At 43.2% G+C, this 22,998-nt stretch overlaps 1 protein-coding gene across 7 annotated transcripts in view; it reads left to right on the top strand.

Moving 5' to 3' along the window:
- The window catches only part of NEK1 (NIMA related kinase 1), a 93,999-nt gene that overhangs the window by 44,277 nt on the left and 26,724 nt on the right, over window positions 1-22,998 (top strand). For 6 of the 7 annotated variants that reach the window (XR_012503502.1, XM_074355778.1, XM_074355777.1 and 3 more), the window contains 8 exons: window positions 60-143; window positions 560-643; window positions 1,077-1,154; window positions 1,791-1,886; window positions 11,239-11,370; window positions 13,228-13,293; window positions 13,374-13,599; window positions 16,282-16,434. Coding sequence is in view for 6 of the 7 variants with exons in the window: in XM_074355778.1 (XP_074211879.1) it covers window positions 60-143; window positions 560-643; window positions 1,077-1,154; window positions 1,791-1,886; window positions 11,239-11,370; window positions 13,228-13,293; window positions 13,374-13,599; window positions 16,282-16,434 (919 nt within the window). In the remaining variant the exon portion in view is untranslated. The remainder of the gene's footprint in view (window positions 1-59; window positions 144-559; window positions 644-1,076; window positions 1,155-1,790; window positions 1,887-11,238; window positions 11,371-13,227; window positions 13,294-13,373; window positions 13,600-16,281; window positions 16,435-22,998) is intronic. The other variant, XM_074355780.1, reaches the window with a different exon arrangement.

Below are 22,998 nucleotides of genomic sequence, written 5' to 3'. Positions count from 1 at the left end.
GTGAGACGCTGCTGGAGCCTCGGTCGTTGTTTAAACTTAGTGCGTTAAATGATGAACAGGGAATCCTGCACAACCTGGCAGCCCTGTGCGGAGGCAGGCCCAGCTCTTCAAGAGGAGGGAAGCCAAGGAGCAAAGAGGAAGAGGTACGCCCCCGCATGCTCGCTGCCTCCTCGCCGCTTTGCGTGGACTGCCCTCCTTTCCCGCATGGTGCACATTCCTAACAGCCACCGAGGGCTTCGTGGGTCTGTAGGGACCTGCTCGTGTACTTTGACCGACATACTGTGCCATAATTTTGCCCCGTAACTGTTGTTCAGTGTCCTGAGTTCCGTTTCTTTTCTGTTGAAAAAATTAAATATTTGTAATCATTATGCATTTCTTTTCGGAAATAAATTTGTCTAAATTAAACACTCAAACGCTAATATTACATTTTCATTAACCAGATTGCAAAACTTTTATTTCTTATATTCAGATTAACACTTTTCTTTAAAAAATTTTAGCAGTAACAATGTTGGTGGGTTTTTTTTTATTAAAATGTTGCAATTTTTTTCTCTCCTCGCAGGTTTATCTGGCAAGGCTGAGACAAATAAGACTGCAGAATTTCAATGAGCGCCAACAGATTAGAGCCAAGCTTCGTGGTGAAAAGGCAGGTTGAAGATCTATTTTTTTTTAAAGTAGTTGGATGACATAGTATGTTGAGATTAAAAACACTGTGCACTTAAAATAAAATCTGATGAAGACAGTGAAAGTCACAGAGTGGAAAACTGTACCCTGGGGTAAAGTGAAGCTTATTTATATGACTCAAAATTGGTAAGACCACTTGTTCAGGGGGACTCTGAGAGGAAGGTGTGAGTCCTAGCTGTGGACATGTCAATGGTACATTTTTATATCACTCTTTCCACCTTTTCTCCCCATGTCCGTAAGAGTTGATGGTTGGGGAGAGTTCGCTTGCGGCTGTGAGAGACGGTGGTAGCACTGAGCAGGTTACCCTGTGCACATCAGGGGATGTTCACTCAGGTGAACTCAGCAGTGAATCAGAGGCTCTGCCCTAAGGGGTTTGCTTACGTGCTTTTCTGCAGAAGGAGGCTGATAGCCCCGAAGGACAAGAGGGAAGCGAGGAGGCTGGCGTGAGGCGGAAGAAGGTTGAAGCACTTAAGGTGTGTACGGGGCTGACTCAGGTCTTAGAGAACATCGAAGTATGAAAGAGAAAATCGTGCTCTTAGGTCTTTCAGAGGAGTCACCTGTTTCTCTTGCCTTAACTTTTCTTTGCCTTTTATCCCTCACTTGATGGTTTCTCAAAAATAGCCTTTTTCTCTCTTTATATTGTATTTATGGAGAGCAGTTTGGTGAAGCCATGGCGTAAATACATGAAACAGTTACACAAGTGACCTTAAAAAGGAAAATGGTAAACTTAGAAATGGAAACTGTAATTGTCCACTTCTGTGAAGACAAGTTCGTGTGTAACAGTTTAAAGTTTTTACGTTTTTCTTTCCATTAGAGTGCGCCTGCATTTACTGTCATCCCAGAAATATTTATTGAGCAGACACTGTGTGTTGGGACCTGGCTTACGTGTGTATTCGGCAATCACACACCCGCGCGCGTGCGCGCACTCATACACACACGTGCACTCACACAGGTGCTGGGGATACAGCTTACGTGTGTATTCTAGAACCATAAACACACACACACACTTCTTTTTTGGCTAAAAAGTAAAAGTTTTTATAGGCCTGGAAAAAACCCAAACCCTGTGCCTCTCTTTGTCCTACCAATTTTCCGACTGCTTTTCCTTCCAGGCCCAAGCGAGCGCGCGCGCTGCGGTCCTGAAGGAGCAGCTGGAGCGGAAGAGGAGGGAGGCGTATGAGAGGGAGCGGAAGGCGTGGGAGGAGCAGGTGAGGCGCCTTGCGCTCCTGGGTTTCACCGTTTTCCCTGCATCGCTCCGGCTCTTTCGTCAGCTAAGGGTGGTCTGGACAGAAGTTACTTGGGGGCTGGTTTTGAGGCCAGAACCTAGTTTGTCTTGCGTGTTTTTTATCATTGCCGAGGAGCTAATCACAGGAGCAGCGTCGTTTAGAGCCCGCCCCTCCCTCCGCCTGGGTCTGTGGCGCTGCCCCGAGACCCCCCGCCCCCGAGGGGACTGGCAAGCGCATCCATGGCGCGCGCACCCCCTTTCTGTCTGCTCTCCAGGTGCCTCCTTGTCTTGGTGATCTTGGGTTTGGAGTGAGTGTTAGTTCCTCAGAGGGCTCCTTCCTCATTTCCCCTTCACTCTGCTTTCTCCCTTTGTTTTCCTTAGTTATGTGCTGTTTTTCTCTGAGAGATGCAGTTTAGGATAATTTTTGTTCTTTTTTAAAATCCTGTTGGAATTTTGAACATACTACCTGAAACCTACAAATTAACTTAAGAAGATCTGACATGTTTATAATAGTCTGTATCCAGAAGCATGTTAAATATCCAGGTTTACTCATTGCATCTTTTATATCTCTTACATTATTTGGATCATTTTAAACTCACACTTGTTATAGTTTTTGTAAAGGTTATTTCTTGATGGTTTCTAATTCCATTTTTGCTTTTAAAGATTTTTCTCCCTGACAGAACATTGCTGACGTTTTGGCTCACCTCTTACACGGTGGGTTTACCTGTCCCACCAGCTTTCGGGGTCCTTAGCGTGCAGCAGTATTACAGGTAGTCATGATGCATAACAGTAACTCCTGCAGTTCCTGGTTGTTGTGTGCAAGGCACAGTGTACCCACTGCGCGTGTGTGGCCCTGTTTAATCCTTACGACTTTACAGAGCAGATATAGACAGGACAAACAATCAGGTGAGGTCACATTTCCAGTACATACAGAATACAGCTTTGGACCTGTTCCTGTCAGGTGTCAAAGACTATTCTTAGGCACTACCCTTAAACCCCAGCTTTAAGGTTTGCTTTTTATGACCGTTTTATTCTTACTGCATCGGCCAGAACTTCTAGGACAGTTTTAAATGATAATAGGGATACTATTTTTGTTCCTATCTTTAATGGAAATATTTTGGTCATTCCTCCGTTATGTACGGTAAAATAGTAGAGAATGTAGTTTGAGCTCTAGGTTTTACAGTCCTTATCAGAAAGGTGTTCTGAGTTTTATCAAGTGCCTTTGGTGTATGTGTTAATGTGACTGTGCTTCTTAACCCGCCCACTGAGGCGGGGTGCAGGGGGGTCTCTTCCTAGCACAGTCCTAGCGGAGAACCATGTAGCTGCGGAGGAGTGAGTGAGGGTGCAGGACTGCAGGAGTTGGACGGAGTCAAAGCGGTTTTGTGATTTCTGCCCTTCCATTTTCTGTCCACAGCAGTTTAAGGTAAACACTGCCCCGAGTTCTCCATCCTCTGCTAGTTACGTTTTTCTCTTCGTTTTCCAAAGTCCAGCAGTGGAGGACTCTCATCTTAGTTCCCCCTTTGCTTCCTGATTTGAGACACTTCGTGAGCAAGTCTTGACTATGAGACAGTCCCATGGTGGGGTAGCCCGTCTCCCCCCTAAACTGTAATTGCTCTGATCTAGTACTTGTCTCTGGCCTCTGGGTCAGAATCCTGCCTGGCTTTAGACTGTTCGCTCTTTACCTCATGTTTTGAATCTGGTGCTCTCTGTTTCCCCTCCTCTTGGCCTTTGCTTCAGACACAGCAGGGCGAGGGCGTGCGTGTGAGCTAACACTGTGCTGACCTGCTGCCTCTCCCCCCGAGGCAGCTGCAGTGGCCACGCTGTCAGAAGCAGAGATGTTCCGTCCGCAGTCAGAGTGAGTCATTCCCCTGTTCGCTCGGTCTCCTGGCCTGGAAGCCATGAGCTGGCCTTGGCGGCGCAGGCCTGCTGGAGCGGGGGCCTTCTGCCTTGTCCTCGGGGGCTGTCCCCTGGCCTGGAAGCCGTGAGCCGGCCTTGGTGGTGCAGGCCTGCTGGAGCGGGGGCCTTCTGCCCTTGTCCTTGGGGGCTGTATCTCCACCGCAGGAGGCAGGAACACCTCGCCCTGGGCCGCTCTGCACGGGGCAGACCCTGTGCAGGTGCCTCGGCGCGAACTCCAGTGTGTGCATTTCTAGTCAGCCTTCCTCGCGGTAAGCCCGCCCTGTGGCCCTGGTGCCCAGCCTCAGGGCTGCAGTTACAAGCCCCCTCGTGGCTGGTAGGTTAGTCTTCAGTAACCTGCTCCAGCAGTCTGCATAGCACGTGAAGGTGATGGGGACAGTGATGCAGCCATTAAATGCGATGAAGGGCTCATGCTTCGTGCAGATCCGCCTTATTTAAGGTTGTGATCCATTATGCAGAATTACGTGTGGGCATCAAAGCATTGACCATGGCGGTCAGCGTGGGAGCTGGCGGGTCGTAACACAGGTGCATTCCTGGGGAGTTCTGTGACTCACGCTGCTCAAGAGTCCTGCGCGGAGACCACGTCCCGGTGGAGTGAGGAGGAAGGAGGCTGGGGCTCCGGGGTCCAGTCTGTGCCTCAGCCCTGCCTGCTCGTTAGCCCACTTGGGGGACTGGCTTAGTGTTCATAGGCCTTTGCCTCCTCATCTCCTGACGAAAGTCTTCATCCCTGATGTTTCCTAAATTTTGCCTAGAAAAATAATCCTCATCATGTAAGTACTTAGTCCATTTTAATCTACAGAGAATGGATTGAAGTTACTTTACCAAGCAATTATTTCAGCAGGAAGTCTGATCTAGCATAATCTAGATGTAGTGGAGGGGGCTTCTGTGTCTGTATTTACTCACTCACCTGTTTCTCTAACTCAGGAGCGGCTCACGTGGTATTTCAAGTTGGCCTTAGCATTATTCAGTCCCTAAATGTCCGTTAGAGGTTTGATTGTATGTTGATATGTTTTTGTTCAGTACGATCTCAGATCTTTCACTGCATTCTCAAAAGTATCTTTGAACTAACAAACAGTGAAAATCACTGCCTTCATTATTCTGATTATTTGGCATGTATACTCAATTATATACCTTTTTCTTTCTGACACATTTAATGGTAAAAATTGTGGTACTAAATAGGACTTGAGAGGGGAGAATAATTTTCATGTGTGATGATAGCAATTTTCCACCGAAATAAGTGTTGCTTTCCCAGCCTGCATGTATGCTTATCTTGCAAGTAAAGCATATAAGGAAGAGAGATTCAGTTTTTAAAAAGGTAGCAATATATTTAGTAATTAAAATTCAACGAAAAATAGAATTAGGGAAATTGAGAGACTATATTTTTTGGTGTGAGTTTCTTTTTAAATGTGTTTAACTCTTTCTGTGTGTTTCGCCGGTGTTTCTCTCTCAGTCCTGCCCTTTAACCTGCCAGGAAGGCCTGTGAGGCCCCCGCAGGGTGGGCACCTCACCCCTCTGGCATGTTCCTGTTCTTAGACACACTCATAAATGCCCTGGAGCAGTACTGGTTCAGAAAAAATGTTTCGACACATACTTTTATATTTTTGTATATTTTACATTTCAGAGGCAGGGTTTAGAGAAGTTAAATATGAATTTGATAAAATTTGGCCACAAGGTATCTTTAGGCTGTATAAAATTATGTGTGAAATTGCTCTATACTCAGAACATGAAATCAAGGCATTTAATAGTATTTTACTAATATGCGTTAACATCTTCCTAGTCATTCAGCATGTAGAGGTGAAATAGTACTTGCATTTGTCCATACTTCAAGAGTAGCTAAACGTTCATGTATTTATAAACTCGGCCTCAGTACTTGGTGAAATTTTTAGTCTTGTCAATAGGTGGCGCTGCTGGTTAATTTTTTCAGCAAATAGTAAAATTGACAGCTAAAGGAGAAGCAGTTTTACAGCGATAATTAAAAACCTTTTGTGGAGCTATAAGCAATAGGAAAGTCTTGAAATGATTACCCTTATGATAAAATATCTAGGGAAAAAATCTTCTAACGCAGTTTGTTTCTTAAACCTGACTTATGAAACTTTCAAGTCAATGTTTCATTCATACTGCAAATCAAAAAAAAACCTTTGAATTTTGAAAAACTTAGAATGAAGTATGTATTCTAGACTTAACTGGGTGATCAGTTTGTAACAAAATTAGGTCATTTGTTTTGAAGTTTTGTGTTTTTGTCTTCTTTAAAACTTTGCTTTTCGTTTTCTTAATTTGGTTACTTTTTGTGTTGTTTTATCATATTTGATCATCTTTCTGAATTAAAAACTCAGTTGAATGTTTTCTCTTTTGACAAATTTAAAAATACATTATTATCTTCTATCTCAAGATCTGGTTCATATTGAAAGCACTAATATTTCTGTTTGAAAACAATGTATCTGTGATGTTTACACAGAAGGCTAAGTCTGTACTAGTAAGTGACTGATGTGTATGTATCACCTTGGCTGATAATGGTGTTGCCTCATCTCAGTAGTTACCTTGAACTGCCTGTCATGTTTCAATAACTGAGTTACTTTGTTATGAAGTAACTGTAACAGTTGGTAGGACGTTCTGTTTGCATTTGTTCTTTGGTTTAGTTTTCATGTCTGAGTTTCTTTGCTTGTCCACCATCTTGGGTTCTTTTGACAAGTTTAGCTTAGTTGACCCAGAGGCCTGGTTATAGAACATGGGCATTTACTGAAGGCTGCAGAACAGCCTTGTCATAAAGATACCGACAGCCTTGTCTACACAATGGGTCGGATATCTTAGATTGGAGACTGCATACCATCCTTAGCCATCTACGGCAACCAGGTGGATGTTAATATAATACAGGGTAGACTTTTAGTAGTGACATGTAAAACTCTTCATTAAAATACCTTCTGTTGATTAAAAGAGAAGGTTTCCTTTCAGAGATGAGTAGTTTGATGATACTTAACAGAGATCTCCTACATCGGACCCTAACCCCACTGTCCCGAGTTTAATTGTCACTGATCTCATGTTGTGTTTAACTTAAAGCACTTTATCCATAAGCAGATTTTTTATGTGTTACTTTAGGTTCCTCTTAAGGTTGAGATTAATATAGAAATGTCTCTATTTAGTATATTTTAAAACATAAGAATACAAAGTCAAAATAAAGGGTTTTCAATCCCCTTATGTGACTTCTGCCATTAACTAAAGGCAGATATGCTAAATATTCCATAGAGGTTTGTACGTTTTTCTCTTGCCCTGTGTCTGCGGTTCCAGAGGGCTGTGCTGTGTCTTGTGTACATCACGTAAGAAGTGTGTGTGCATGGATGAGCACTGTAGAGAGTGTGGGTAAGCAGAGTGTAATTAGCGAGAGCACGAGTAGATGGGTGAATTTTTTATTCTTTGACCAAGAGTTGCTGTAATGTTCCTATTACAGAATTTTCCCAGTGGCTTTGGAACTGACTTTCGAGATCACCTCTGTAAGCAGAAATGAAAATTGTATCATAGGTTGAGTAGGGAGGTTGGTGCTGTTCTTACTGGAGTGAAATTGGTGAGATTCATATTACCACTTTTGTTTATTCATACAATTAAATTACTTTTTTGATCAATTTTTTATCTCAGATTTTTTAAAGCTCATAAGGTGAAGTATTTGTCTCTCAGGTTTCTGCTGCTTGTTGGCTTCTGTGTCACAGACCTTTGCACGCAGTGTTAAGGCTTTAAATTCTCATTATGCACACACGAGCGGGTTTTGTTCTATTCTATAATCTAGAGGTCAGAAGCACTTTGTGTAAGTCTCTTTGTTTTGTCAAGGGCGAAAACCAGAGTTTTGGTGTTTAAGCCAAATAGCCCTGTTTAACAGAAACTAAGTAAGTATTTACTGAACTATAGTAATTGCAGCTTTATTAGGCATACAGCTGTGCACTTTATATAAAGTATCATGTCTAATCCCTGTAGCAGCGGGACACTTTGTGCAGCATTCCCGTCTTAGAAGAAGTCTGAAGTTCAGAGAGGGTGAGAAGCAGCACAGAGTCGCGGGTTGGAGTGGGGGCGTGTGTGAGCCCCGCCTGCGCCCCGGCATGCCGCACCCCCCACACACACACACACACACGGCGTCCTGGCTTCTCTCCGCGGGCGGGTCCCCGGGTCTGAGCCCCCAGATCACTGGGCGCACAGCTTCTGCTCCGGTCTCACTGTGACTGCTGGCTGGTTTGTGCTGCCCTCTCTTCCAGGCTGTCATCCTTTCAGGGAAAGCACTTGGCCATCATTTTGATTTTTCCTCCTTTTTTTTTTGTTTGAAAATTATTTATTGCAGTTAGTTTTCTAGGTTTACTGAGCTAGAATTCTCAAATAATTCTCAAATCAGAAATTACTGAGTTAAATAAAACGGCAGTTTGCACATCCGAACTAACTCGTTTCCTTCAAAACGCTCACATAGGGAAGTAATGTACTTGTTTAAAAATGCTCCTGTTTGTCCAGAACCAGTTGGAGCATGTTATATATCCCAGGATTTATGTTCCGTTTTTGAATATACTTTATGGTAATAAGACGACGATAAAGTTTCAAAACACTTCTGTATAATCTTTCAAAAGACTACTACTCAGTTTTGTGAGCTCTAGATTTTTTGAAAAGTTATTTATAACAACATCTTAAATATCAGAATACCTTTCAGCAGTGCTGAACTGAGATTAAAGCAATGTTTTCATCTTCCTCTTCTTTTTTGATAGAGACTTATTTTTTTAAGAGCATTTTTAGACTCACAGCAAAATTGAGGGGATATTACATACCCAGCCGCCCCACAGGTGTGTGGCCTCCCCCATTGTCAGCGGAGCCCACCAGATGGTAACATTTGTTACGATTGATGAGCCTGCGCAGACACGTTGTCCCTGGAAATTCCTAGTTCACGCCATGGTTCCCTCTTGCTTTTGCACATTCTGTGGTTCTGGACACGTGTATAGTGATATGTGTCCATCATTGTGATACCATACGTGGTGTCTTCAGGCCCTAAAGTCCTCTGTGCTCTGCCTGTTCATCCCTCACTGGCCCCTGGCAGCCACTGACCTTGTTACTGTCTCTGTAGTTCTGCCTTCCCAGAGTGTCGTGAGGCCTCTGCAGGTTGACTGCTCTCAGTGATACTCAAGTCAGGCTCCTCCTTGATTTGCCTCACTTGATGGCTCATTTCTTTTTATTCCATGTAGGTACCGGTTTTTTAACCATTACCTACTGAAAGGCATCTTGGTTGCTTCCAGGTTTTGGTGTTTATGAATAAAACTGCTGTGAACATGTATGTGTATGGTTTTGTGTGGACATAAGTTCTCAGCTCCTTTGGGTAAATACCAGGGAGCGTGATTGCTGGATCATATGCAAGAGTATGTTTTAGTTTTGTAAGAAACCACCAAACTGTCTCTGAAAGTGACTGTGCCGTTCTGAGTTCCTGTCAGCAGCGATGGGAGTTCCTGCTGCTCCACGTCCTCAGCAGTGTTTGGTGGTGTCAGTGGCGGGGTTTCAGCCGTCATAGTTGGTGTGTAGCAGTGCTACATTGTTCTAATTGGCAGTTTCCTAATAGGATGTGAGTGGAGCATCTTTACATGTGCTTAACTGCCTTCTGTGTGTCTTTGGTGAGGTATCTGTTCAGATCTTTTGCCCATGTTTTAATTAGGTTGTTTGCTTTCTTACTTTTGACTTTTAAGAGTTCTTTGTGTATTTTGATTAACAGTCCTTTCTGTCTGTATTTCATTTGCACATGTTTTCTCCCGTTCTGTGGCTTGTCTTCTCATTCTCTTGACAGTGTCTTTCACAGAGCAGAAGTTCTTAAATTTGATGAAATCTGGCTTATTAACTCTCTTTCACAGATTGTGCTTTTGGTGTTGTATCTCAGAAGTCATTGCCAAACCCAAGGTCATGTGGATTTTCTCCTACGTTATCTTCTAGGAGTTTTGCAGTTTTGAGTTTTACATTTAGTTCTGTAATCAGTTGTGAATTAATTTTTGTGAAGGGTCTGAGGTTTTTGTTTGTTTGTTTGCCTGTGTGTGTCCAGTGGTTCCAGCACCATCTGTTGCTAAGATTGTCCTTTCTCCATGGAATTGCCTTTGCTCCTTTGTTAAAGATTAGTTGACTCTATCTGGGTCTGTTTCTGGGCTTTCTGTTCTATTCCATTGATCCATTTGCTATTCTTTCATTAACATCTTGACTACTGCAGCTTTTAGTGAGTCTGGGAGTCAAGTAGTGTCATTCTTTACCTTTGTCCCTTCAACATTGTGTTGGCTACTTCCATCTTCTTTCCAACAAAACATATTAGAGTAAAATGAAAGTCCACAAAACTCAGTATCATAATTGTATTACTATTTCATGCATAGAAGACGCCCAGTAAGTACAGTGTTTGAAATATTTACTCATCAAAAATCCTCGTTTACTGGTTTGAAGAAGAGATGGAAGGAGGGAGTGGGCTTGCTGCCCGTGTTGGTCTGCGCTTATTTTTAAATGCCGTTTCCTCATATTTATGGAAAATTCAGAATCTTATTTTCACTAAAAATATGTGCAAGATAAAAGCAGCACATGTATGAATGTAACAAGTGGTGTTTTTAGTGAAATAAATCTCATTACCCGACCCTTTTGCTTTTTCCTTTCTTACTTACGTTGACATTTTTATCATCAGGGCTCTCATGTTGGATGATTGATGTTCAAACTTCAAGAAGATTGTGCCAAACTTGCAGGAATTGTAGAAGCGTTTCTTTCTGAAGAATAAGATTAATAAATAAAATATTTTTTCTTTCTGCCAGATTTTGTAATGGATTAAAATTAAAGGAAGAGGATTAATGTTTAACTCTGTAATCTTGTAGAAGGCAGTTTGTGAAACACTGTTAATGCGACGGAAAGGAGTTATTTAGTGCTGTGTGACACACAGTTATGTTTTCTGTGAGGCCAGAGGTGTTTCTCTCCGTTCACCGATCTTTCCCCAGCACAGCAAAAATTGAGGAATGAAAAGAACTCCTTAATAAAAAAAAATTTTTTTTCTGCTGTATAGCACAAGGAACTATGTTCAGTCTCTTGTAATTGCCTTTAATGGAAAAGAATATCAGGGGGAGGGTATAGGTCAAGTGGTAGAGTGCATGCTTAGCATGCACAGGGTTCTGGGTTCAATCCCCAGTACCACCTCTAAAAATAAATAAATAAATAAACAAACCTAATTACCTCCCCCCACAAAATAAAAATTTTTTTAAAAGAATTTGGAAACGAATATATGTATGTGTATGCATGACTGGGACTCTGTGCTGGACACCAGACATTGACACATTGTAACTGACTGCTTAGAAAGAAAAAAAGAACTTGATAGAGTGGACAGACAGTGATCTTGTGATGCCACTTTAATTCTTCATGCAAATGTGCATTTCCCACTGTGCTTGCATTCTTTATGACAGCTGGTGGCTAAAGGAATGAAGAACTCAGATATGTCTCCGCCCTCGGGGCAGCGTGGGGCAGGTGGCCCTCCCTCAAAGCAGCAGGCGGGACCTGTCTTCTCTGTGACTTCAGCTTTGAAAGGAGTGGGTTTGGTAAGTCTCCTAACATTCAGAGCTCCTCGAAGTCCAAAGGTTGTTAAAAGGCTTCAATTTTATGAAATTACATTACTTCCTAATGTTCCATTAGGTTTTTCTAAGAAAAAATTTACTTCTTAAGATTTTTATGTATGGTTTACTCTGGATTTTGGAGCCTCACTGCTTTTAGGTTTTATATGTAAGACCACCTGGTAGATAAAAATATATTAAAATGACTTTTTTTTTAACTTTATAAGAATATTGAACAAAAAATACAGAAATGTATGAAAACTAATGCAATAAACATTTTTATGTCCTAGCCCACAATTAGTTTCACCTTTTAAAAAAATAATGTCTTTTTGGTACTTAATTAACTCTGGGAATAATGTGCAAGACATGTCTGCATGTGTTTTAAAATGTTTGGCATCGCAAACGCTGGAGGACTGAATTAAGTGTAAGCAGAGTCCCAGTTAACTCACCAGCGGTGTCTCTGACCTTCTGCTGGTGAGTCTCTGCTGTGCCGTGTGGGTGGTAGAACACAGAAACGTGGGGAAGTGGGAAGTGAAACTTGGAACTGAGTGCTGGGTGTCGTCTGAAATGTCAGAGCTCCGTTCCGAGGTGGAGGGCACGGAGTTCGTGATGCGGAGTTCCCGCCTGAGCTCCAGCAGGCCGAGGAGAAGCCTGTGGAGTCATGTCTTGCGTTAGCCTGCTTTTCTCCTTTCCTGGAGTTGAAGTCTGTGCCTTTCTTCTGTTGAACTTCATCACATCTTTGCAGACAGCACTGCTGTTATTGGCACACCAGTTTTTTACAGCCTTTGTGTTTATCTTGAAAGTAAGACTGCGTAGGAAATACGAGTCTTGGTCACACTCAGGAGCTTCGTGTAGGAAACACTGGCTTCACGTGGGTGTGGTCTCTCTCTGGTGACGACTGGTGCCGCGCTGTCCTCCGCAGCCTCAGGGGCCACTGCGTGGGTCCCTTCCTCCTCCCCAGGCTCTCATCTCAAGTAGCTGTCACCTCTCTGGTTGTAGCGGCTGCTAATTCCTGACTGCTTTACTGGGTAAAGTGCTCTTTGTCTGACTGACATTAAAACTGCTACTTTTAAACTGACCACTGTTTAATAAAATTTGCAGTAATTCAAGTAGCTAAGTGGTTTTTCTCTCTGTGTTTTCTTGGTAAATAAATATCACTTACTTAAAATCTTAAGAGCTGCTTTTCCTCACCCAGAACCTTCCAGTTACCTTTGCTCTCGTAGTTTTCTTAACACTAATTTCTTCTTTTCATATATTTAAAAATTCTAGGTGGTCTAGATTGCTCTGATTGTACTAATAAAAAGATAATTCGTATTATTATTAGTTCAAAAGAGTCAGAATTCTTTGTGGTTGCTTTTTGCTTAGGGGGAAAAGCCAGTTCTCAGTTACGTTTAGTACGGAGCACAGCTAACAAGAATTTGTGTACCCGAAACAACATAAAGATAGCTTCCAAACACGTAACTTGAATTACTCATTCATCAGAACTTCCCTAGCTCTCTTGGAGTATATAAATTAATTTTTAAAGTTCCTACCATAAATTCAAAATTACCAAAAATCAGGTGCCCAAGAGAAAGAGGCGGTAGTTAGACATGTGATGAGGTAATCCAGAACTATGACAAATAATTGAGAATTGGCCTTTCTGTTGTGTATTAAGGCTACGAGATGATAACATTTAACTGTTTCTCATTGCTGATAGCGAAGGAAGCTGTGTTAACATTTTGCAGGAATAAAAATATTCACAAGGAGCTTGAAATGTTAATGAAAAACAAAAAGTAAAAATATCAAAAATTTTAACGTAGACTTCTAAGAAAAACATTCTTACTCTGTAACTATCTGTGTTTAAAGGACAGAAGCTTAACTGACACGCAGGAAACCCCGGAAGAAGTGCAGAAGACCAGCAGTGCTGTTTCAGTGGGTACAGTTTCCACATTTTCTCTGTCATCATTTTACTTGGTCGTATACCTACTAAAATACAACATTTTACCTTTCAGAGTAAGCGAGAAATACTTCGTCGGTTAAATCAGAATCTTAAAGCCCAAGAAGAGGAGAACGAGAAGCAGGGCCCCTCTGAGCCGGAGCTGAGCGCTGCGCACGAAGACGCCCCGGGGCAGGAGAGGGAGAGGGCCCCGGCAGATCGCAGGAAGTGGGAGGCCGGCGGCCGGCTGGCTGTGCCCGCGGAGGGGCTGACCCTGGACACGTCCTTCTCTGCCTCGGGAAGTGCGTGCGGAGGAGCCGGGTCCCAGCGGTGGGGCACGGAGGAGGGGGTGCACTTGGGGGCCGGGGGGCATTCCTGCTCCAATGAATGAGAAAGGAGAGCGCGACTCCAGGATAACGGGCTCTGTTAGGACGGCTGCGGGGCGAGCGGGCGCTGTGCCCCAGTCTCCGTCGTGTCCTCAGGTCCCCTGTGACCAGAAGGAGGAGGGCAGGGGGTAGGGGCGGGCAGTGCACTCGGCGGGGTCTGCGAAGGCGCTTCGTGGGTGTGGACAGTCTCACCGCGCCCTCTGCGTACTGAGGGCTCTGGGGACCGGGCCGGGTCCCCCGGGAGTAACCGCGCTGCTGCAGGCGCATGTGCTGGCATCGGCCAGTCTCGGAGGCCCGGGGCGGCTCCCGAGGGAGAGCTGTGCCGGGGGTAGGGTTGGGTGGGGTGGGGCGGTGAGCCTGAGCCGTACGGGGGCCCGAGGGGGCGTGCAGGGAGCAGCCAGGCTGGGCGCACCTGTGCAGGCAGGTAGGCACCAAGTAGGGTCGGAGACGACGCTCTGGTGATGAGTTCTTTCAGCTTTTGCATGTCTGTGAAAGTGTTGATTTTTCCTCCCTTTTATTTTTTCTGGGTATAGAATTCCTAGTTGACGTTTTCTTCCTTCAGTGCTTCGGGGGGTGGCTCCAGTGTTTCCAGTTTGCACTTCTCGTGGTTTTCCGTCAGCCTCATTCTTTGTTTCTGTGTATGTGATGTGTCTCATTTCCTCTGGTTGCTTTTTAGAGTTTTCCCCCCAAAGCCTTGGTTTTAGTAAATTTGATTATGCTGTTCCTTGGTGTCATTTTCCTTGTGTTCCTCTTGCTTGACTTTCATTGAGCTTCCTGGATTTATGAGGATACAGTTTTCATCAAATTTGGAATTTCTTTTTTGCCATAATTATTTTTTCCAGCTTTTTCTGTCTTCCTTGCTAGAAGTTCAATGTGTATCTTGTTAATGTTTCCTTGTCCCTAATTTTTATCATCAGTCTTGTCTATAGCTTGTTGAATGTGTAGAATTTAGTTATAATGACAGTTGTAAGTGTCCCTGTCTCCTAGTTACATCATGTTGGTCATTTTGGGGTTGGTTTTGATTGGCTGGTTTTTCCCCTCTTTGTTATGTGTGGACTTTTCCTGCTCCTGTGCCTGCGTGGTTGTTTGTTGGGCTGAACAGTGAGTTTTCCCTTGATGGGTGCTTTGCATTTCTGTATCCCTGTCAACGTTCTTGACCCTGTTCTGGGACACAGTTCAGTTACTTGTAAATGGCTGGCCCCTTTTGGTCTCATGTTGGACTTAGTCAGGGGAGCCAGGGCTGTGTTTAGTCTGTGGCTCGCCTTTCCCCCTTGCTGGTCAGAAACCTTCCTGAGTGACCTGCCTGTGGCCTTGTGAATTATAAGACCTTCTTTTCTGGCTGGTGGGGTAATCAGGTTTTATTTATGTATTTATTTATTTATTTTAATGGAGGCACTGGAGATTGAACCCAGGACCTTGTGCATGCTAAGCACGTGCTCTCCCACTGAGCTGTACCGTCCCGCCGGCTGGTGGGACTGGGGACTATTTCTGACCCTGTTTGAGCTCAGAATGTTATTCCTTCTGTTTTGGGTGGTCTCTTCCCTAGACTACAGTGACTGTCTCACACGTGCTGATCAGCATTCATCTGAAGGCTCCAAGGGCCCTTTTCAGTCACCCTGAGTTCTCTTCCCGGGTAGCTCTGTGCCCTCAGTGCTCTGCTCTGCCAGCACCAGCCACTCCGCCTCCCCAGATGGGGACTCCCCACCCCCAGCCCTGTTCAGATCTCTTCGGCACCTTTATCAAACCATATGACTCTGAGTTATGGGTCTGTTTCTGGGCTTTCTCTTTTTTTAACTATTCTTTTAAAAAACAGATTCCCTGTTGGTGATCGTGTTGGCTGAACAAAACTGAGTAGTACCTGCTAATTTGCAGATCCTTACTTGCAGGGACTAATACATAAAGATTTGTATCAACATGTATATTTGAGTTTATAACCTGTCCCTTCCTGGCAGGCACCTATATGCTTTGTGTATTATTATCAGTGTCCTAAAGACTCAAACATCAATAGATTGTTTTCTATTTTTTGCTTAGCCAAATTTTGTTAAAAAGGCTTATGCCAAAATATTGTCAAAAAGGGAGAGTCAGGTGCCTACTTATGATACATAAGATGAAATACATCTTCTCATAAATACTTTTCTCCCCTTTTATTTATATGTGCATTTATCTCAGGATTTGTTTTCTATTCTCTTCAATTAAATTTATAGAAACAAAATACTAATTCACATTTTATCTATTTTTATACTACAAGTTATTCTTAAGTATCTTAGGTTTAAATTTTTTTCTCAAATAAAAAGTTATAGAAACATAATTTGGTTTTTTTCCATTTTCATATTCCCTAAAACTAGAGTTTAATTCATAAGTATTTTATAAGGCAACTGTAAATGTGTTTTTTATTATCAGTAGTAGTCCCTTCTGTCCTTTCTAACATTTACTATTCATTCCCTGAAAGTCTTTTTTAAGCATCGTCATCATGTGCTGTTTGTGATACGACCTTTTCTCCTGTAAAGCACTCAGTTGGGTAGAAGACCTTAAGTCTGCCTGATAGTGTGGTGGTGTTATGTTCTACTACTGAAAATTGTTTCTGTCTTTTTCTTTTAGAGCATACAGTGGGAGAGGTTATTAAATTAGATCCTGGTGGATCTCCAAGAAAAGTCTGGGGGAGAAGCCCTACGGATTCTGTTCTGAAGATCCTCGGAGAAGCTGAGCTGCAGCTGCAGACGGGGCCGTTGGAGGACACAGTGCTTGGGAGCGGTGAGCGGAGACTAGAAATGGTGTTAACAAAGATGTGTCTGTTTTAAGCGAATTGTTTATAATAGGTTATCTTTTTACTGTGGCAGTTTTCCAGTTACATGGAGAATGGTTGCATTTTATGGGGGCTTGTCTCGAATGGTCGTCCGGAGTTTTGATCTGATTTAACTGGGATGGGCTCCCCCCTCTGTGGTGGAGGGGGCGCGGGAAATGCAGAGCAGTCAAATGCTGTTTCCCGTGGAGAAAGGTGGGGGAGCAGTGTGCTGAGATGAGTGGTGTGTTCCCTGTGGAGTCAGCAGTCGTGTTTACTAGAAGACAACAGGTTTCTGAAGTGGGGACCACAGGCGTTGCCCCAAGACTGGGGAGGACGAGCTCCTGCGAGGCTAGAGGAGAGCGCTGGCGGTCCACGCGGGTAGTGGGTCTCAGAGTCACCCCTGCGCAGACAGAGTGCTCTTGTTGCGAGACAGGTGTTTTAAGGGTTGACAGTTTTTTCAAAGAGGAAGTTTCTCTTTCTTGGAAGTTGTGTGAAGGCTTGAATGTGTGTGTACTTCACGTTTCTGTGTGTTCACACTCGCTCCCACCCTCTCTGCCTTTTTACTTGCCTCTCCTTAAAGCTCAGAGTAAACCTCACCCAAACCTGACAGAGAAATGACCTGGGAGGTGAAGCAGTTCACGTTGTGCAGAAAGGGATCATTAGCCAGATGCTGGCAGTTAGCTTCTGGAATGAGCCTGCACGCTTGTTCCTGAAGGAGCAGGAGTAGGTTGTTCTTTGCTTATTAAGAGCGGACCTCCCCGCCTGTAACCATTATAGCATTTTCTTTATTATTAAAGGGAAAAATACCTTGAATAAAGCATATATATTTGTTTGATAAAAGGGCAGGTACACAAAGTGTGTATATTTGTAATTAATTTGTTCACACTCTTGAGTCTGAAAGTTGTACAGTTTATGCCAAAACTAATCTAAATTAAAAATACTGGTTACAGCATTTTTCTATCTCAGTCTGAGCCTGTTCTAAAAATGTCCCAGGCTTTATTCAGAAAAAAATGCCTCCAGGCCAAAACATTTTCAAAAAAGATGATAAAAATTTCAGATTATTTTATAGTCTGAAGTCCTAAATACATTCATTAGAACCATTACTTTTAGAACATCACATTCTGATTCCACTTATGTAAAATTTTTATTGCTTAAACATAGTAATTTGGTGGGTAGTGAGACTCAGGCCGTGTGAAAGCAGGGCTCTCCTCCTCCATACGAGGAGTCCATCTGCGTAGAATTGGGACTGAAAAGTCTTTTTTATGGTTCGCCTCACTTTTTAAAAATCCAGTTTACCAGCTGTTTATTGAACACTTGTTGTACGTACTATTACGTGTGAGGCAGTAAAGCTACAAAGAGTAAAAGTCATTCTTACTCTCGGAGGACAGACTCAAGTGAAAACCAGTGAGGCATAATATTATGTGAAAAGATTGACTTTATCTTTGATAGTTGAAGGCTTCCCAGAGTTGTCATCTGGCCCCCTTAAATTTTTTCTTCTAACTACATGTACTTAGAATACGCTCTGTGCTGGGTTTTTAAAACAAAGAGGTCATGGTTGTTACCAGCACAGAAATTGCGTGTGGTGTCTGGTCTGTGTTGGCGGTGTCGCCTGTGCTGTGGGGCCACAGCTGAGGAGGCTCTGTGTTGTCAGTGCTGTACAGTGCCATTGTGATGAGAGACGTTTCGGGATCAGGGAAAGTCACAGAGAGAGCGGGTGATTTTGAGCCGGGCCAAAGGGGAAGAGAGCTCGCTGGGTTTATGAGGGAGAGAACAAAACTCTAGGCAGTTTGTAAGGACGCGGAGGTTTAGTTAATACGTATGTGCATCTCATGGCAAGAAAGTTCTGGTTCCATCACTTTATGGCAACCACGGGCAGGTTCCTCTGACTTTGACATCCAGTTTCTCCGTGTGTAGAATGGAAACACTGGCATCAAGGATAGTTCTGTGGATTAAATGACAAACACGATAGACTTGCGGTGTCTTTAGTCTTCCCGTCCTTAGTGTCTCTTTCGTCATTTTGATTGTGGAAGCTCTTCTGTAATAGTTCCTTAGGAAGAGCTCGTGTGAACAGTTCCACCAGAGATTTTGCATGTTCCTAGCGGTTTATCTGAAGACTTTATTCTTAGAGTAGGCTGGGCTACATTAAATCCTCGACCTACATTTCCTCTCCTTGAAAGTCGTTAATGTGAAACGCTGTTGCATTGTAGCAGAAAGCGTAGCTGTCAGAACGTCTGGTGACAGTCTTTTCTTTTCCTGTAAGTGACTTGGTCTTTTTGCTTGGATGCTCAAAGGGTATCTTTTTCCTTAAAATCTAATTTTCTTAGAACATGTTTTATTGTTCAGTTTATTTTTCTAGTACATGATTTGTTTGTTTGTTTGTTTTCATAGACTTCTGTTTTAGAGTAGTTTTGGGTTCACAGAAAAATTGAGCAGAAAATAGAGACAGTTCCCATATACAACCTTCTCCGTAACCAACAATCCCCCCAAGAGTGGTGCATGTGTTACAATCAACAAATCAACACTGACACATTATTATTACCCCAAATCTGTAGTTTACCTCAGGGCTTCACTCTTGCTGTGGTATTTTCTGTGGATTTTGACAAATGTATATTGGCCTGTCTCCACCATGACAGTAACATCCACAGGAGTTTCCTGCCCTGAAAAACCCGTGTGCTCTACCTACTATCCCTCCCGCCCCCCCAGACTCCTAACAGCCATTGATCACTGTGCTGTCTCCGTGGTTCTGCCTTTTCCAGAAAGTCATGTGGTTGGAATCACACAGTGTGTAGCCTTTTCAGACTGACTTCATTCACTTAGTAACATGCATTGAAGGTTCCTCCGTGTCTCTTCATGGCTTGACAGCTCATTTCTTTTTATTGCTGAAGAATATTCCACCGTGTGGGTGCCCCAGTTTGTCAATATAGGTTATTTAATACTTTATTCACTTTCTGAAGGGCAGCTTGGTTGCTTCCAGCTTTTGGTGATTATGACTAAAACTGCTGTAACATCTATGGGCAAGTGTTTGTGTGGACATATATTTCAGCTCATCAAAGTATATGTCAAGGAGCATGACTGCTGGATCATATGGGAAGAGTCTGTTTAGTTTTGTAAAAAAACACCGAACTGCCTCTGAAAGTGACTGTGCCGTTCTGCGTTCCCATCAGCAGCGATGGGCATTCCTGCTGCCCCGCATCCTCAGCAGCATTTGGTGCTGTCAGTGGCAGGGTTTTAGCCGTCATAGTTGGTGTGCAACGGTGCTACGTTGTTCTGATTTGCAGTTTCCTGATAGCATGCGAGTGGAGCATCTTTACATGTGCTTAACTGCCTTCTGTGTGTCTTTTCTGGTGAGGTGTCTATTCAGACCTTCTGCCCATTTTTTAATTGGTGAGGGATTTTCACTATGTATTAAATTATGTAGATGTGGGAGGGGTTTGTTGCTTTGCTTTTGCTTTGTTTCATTTTGGTTTTTGCACTTTAAAGGTCTCGCTGCATTTTCTTCTGGTATCCAAATTATGTCAGTTTTATGTCTTATTTTTGTTTGTTTGAAAGTGATAGGTGCTTCTCTTTAAGCTCATCTAATAGTTTCTCTTGGTTTTTCAGCAATTTTACCAGGATATAACTAGAGAGAGTTTCCTCTGTTTTTAACCTGCTTTGGGTTTTTTCAGCTTCCTAAACCTGGAGGTTGGTAAGTTTTTTCAGTCTGGGGACATCGTGTCCTTTAGGTCCTCCTATGTTGATCTGCCCGTTCTCTTTTTGGACTCTAGTGACATGTACATTAGACCCTTTGAATTTGTCACATTTCCTTTGTGCTCTATTCTACTTTTTTAACCTTTTTCCATTTTGCTTCTGTTGACCCCTCTAGCATTTCCCAAGTCCTCCTGCTTTCTCTTACCTGTGTTACAATTATCCAATGAGTTCCTAATATCAGATACTGGCTTTCAATTCTAGAATGTCCACTTCATGTTCTTTTATAGATTACAGTTTTCCTTTGAGAGTATCCATGGATTTGTCTGTTTGCCCCCTCTCTTTCTGTCTTTGCTTGAACATGTTCATCAAAGTTGTTTTAAATTCCTCCTTGATGAACCTCACAGCTGGCTTATCTGGGTCTGTTTCTGTGTTATCTAGGTCTGTTCGGTTCCTGTTGTCTCTTTTCTTGGTTTTCAGTTGCTTTTTCCTGTTTGCTTTTTATAGACCATGTGTTATAGCAGAGATTAATGAATTTTTTTGTATAAATTGTGACATTGTAAATACTCTAGCCTTTGTGAGCATATTATCCTATTTAAGTTTTTCTACAGCCCTTTAAAAATGTAAATGCTTTTCATAGCTTGCAGGCTGTACAAAACCTGGGCACAGGTTAGAATTTTTGTGCCTGAGTTTTACAGTATTTGATTGGATGCCAGACATTGTGGTTGAAAAATTTAATAGCCTCTGGATGTTACCTTTCTTCAAAGAAGGTTAAGTTTTCTTCTTAAAACTAAGTAATGCCAGCAGATGACCTTGCTACTGTTGAGGTTAGTTGCAGCCTGTGTGGTCCTGATTGCCGGCTTGACCCCGGGGCTGTAGCCCTCACTCCTGTGCCTCGCTCCTTTGGCTCAGCATCGGTGGTGCTTATTCACCGTGCTCCTGGGTGTCTCCCACACACCACCAGCCGCTCAGCTCTTGGCCGCTGTTTGTGCTGGTTTTCTTGGCCTGTTGCTCGTGAGTGTGATTTAGGAGCTTGATGAAAATTGAGGGGATTTTTTGTTGTGCCTAGGGGAACTTTTACATAGACTTGAGTTTCTTGTTGGTGATTCCTTCCTTGGAGTCTGGGTCACTTTGGTGGCCTCAGACTTTCAACCCAGTAAGACTTGCCTCTGCTTGAAGTCTGGCCCCTGGGGCTGGTGTTTAGGAAATGCCCTCAGGATGCAGGGTGAGGGGAGGTGGAGTTTATCTCAGTGTCTGCCTTCTCTCTTTGGCCTTGCTGGGTCACCTACCCCAGGACTTCCCAGCAGCTTTTAAATGTATTTTTTGCCTATCATTTATTCTTACTTTCAGTAGGTGGTTAATCCAATATGAGTTATATTATCATGGCCAGTAACAAAGCACCCACATTTTTTTTAAACTAACTTTTTTCCCCTTGACTATAATAGTATATTTTCATTGTAAAGCATTTAGAGAATGTGAAAAACTCTGCTGTAGAAAATTGAAATTACCTATAACCTTGCTACCAAGAGATTATGTTCTTTTTAATCACATAAATTTTGTTTTTATTTTAAAATCTAGTTCTATTATTATAAAAAGGCCAAGTCACTCTGGAAGTCTGTTACCAAAAGCCGCAGTTCCTAGACCTCGCTCATCGCCTTAGTTTCTGCTTCCCGGAGTTGGCCACTTTCAGCTCCTTTAACTGTTTTCTTGCTTATCAGCGATTGTGAATCACACGCCTTTATTATTTTGTTTTTAGTCTGAAGCCTTGACTGTGGACTCCGTACTTTGGAGGATAAGGTGTAGCTGCCTTTCCCCCTCGGTTCTCCTCCCCTGGCCTCCCCAGATACGCCTGTACATCCCGCCCCCATCTCCTGCACGTACACTTACGATTGTGGTGAAACGAGGATGCAGTGCTGGGATTCTTTTGACCGTGTATATTCTAACCAAAGCTAAGATGATTGTACCATGACAACTTTTCTTTCTGGCACAATATTTTGTTTTCCCTTTAGTGAATAATTTTTATTTTTTTGCTTTGTTTTCCACGTCCTTGTTACTAGTCTCTGGCCGAACTCTCCCCTAGGTATGTTTATCTCTTCTCAGATCATCCAGATACATTAGGTATTACGTGGGTTTGGCCTTCCTGGAACCATTTCTTTGGACTCCCCTCTGACCTGCTCCAAACTAGACGAGCTTTTCCTCTGACCTGCTGGAAAGCTGTCGTCCTGGCCTCTGCCTTTACCTGTTCTCATGTCAGTCAGATCTCTTACTGCCTGGAGTCCTTGGCCTTCTTTTTCTTGACGTATTCCCCCGTTTTACTGGCATCTCTGGGACATGGGGTTTGTGTGTGTGTGTGTGTGTGTGTGTGTGTGTGTGTGTGTCCATGTGTCCTTGTGGGGCAGAAACCACTGCTGTCCCGCGGTGCCCGGTTCTCTCCCCCTCCTCCTCGCGCTGGGCTTCCCGTGCCCGCCTTGGGTCTGGGTTGGCACGTGGCCGCTTGGGCAGAGACCGCAATTCCCAGCTCCCTTCTGCAGCTGAAAGTGGCCGTGGAGTGGGTTGTATTGAGTGTAATGGCCATTCATGTGGCTTTTCATTCTCTTCCCAGCTTTATCGAGTTGTGATTGGCAAATAAAGTTGTCTATTTTTAAGGTGTACAACGTGGTGTTTTGGGTTTTTAATTTTACGTATATACATTTTATTGAAGTACAGTCAGTTTACAATGTTGTGTCAATATCCGGCGTACAGCACAATGCTTCAGTCATCCAGGAACACACATATATTCGTTTTCATGCTCTTTTTCACCAAAAGTTACCACAAACACCGTGGTGTTTTGACATAAAATATACCCTGTG

Source organism: Camelus bactrianus, chromosome 31, assembly GCF_048773025.1.
Source record: "Camelus bactrianus isolate YW-2024 breed Bactrian camel chromosome 31, ASM4877302v1, whole genome shotgun sequence".
NCBI classification, from domain to species: Eukaryota; Metazoa; Chordata; class Mammalia; order Artiodactyla; family Camelidae; genus Camelus; species Camelus bactrianus.
The sequence above is the reverse complement of the archived record's forward strand: the minus strand, read 5'-3'. Positions and strand labels throughout refer to the sequence as shown.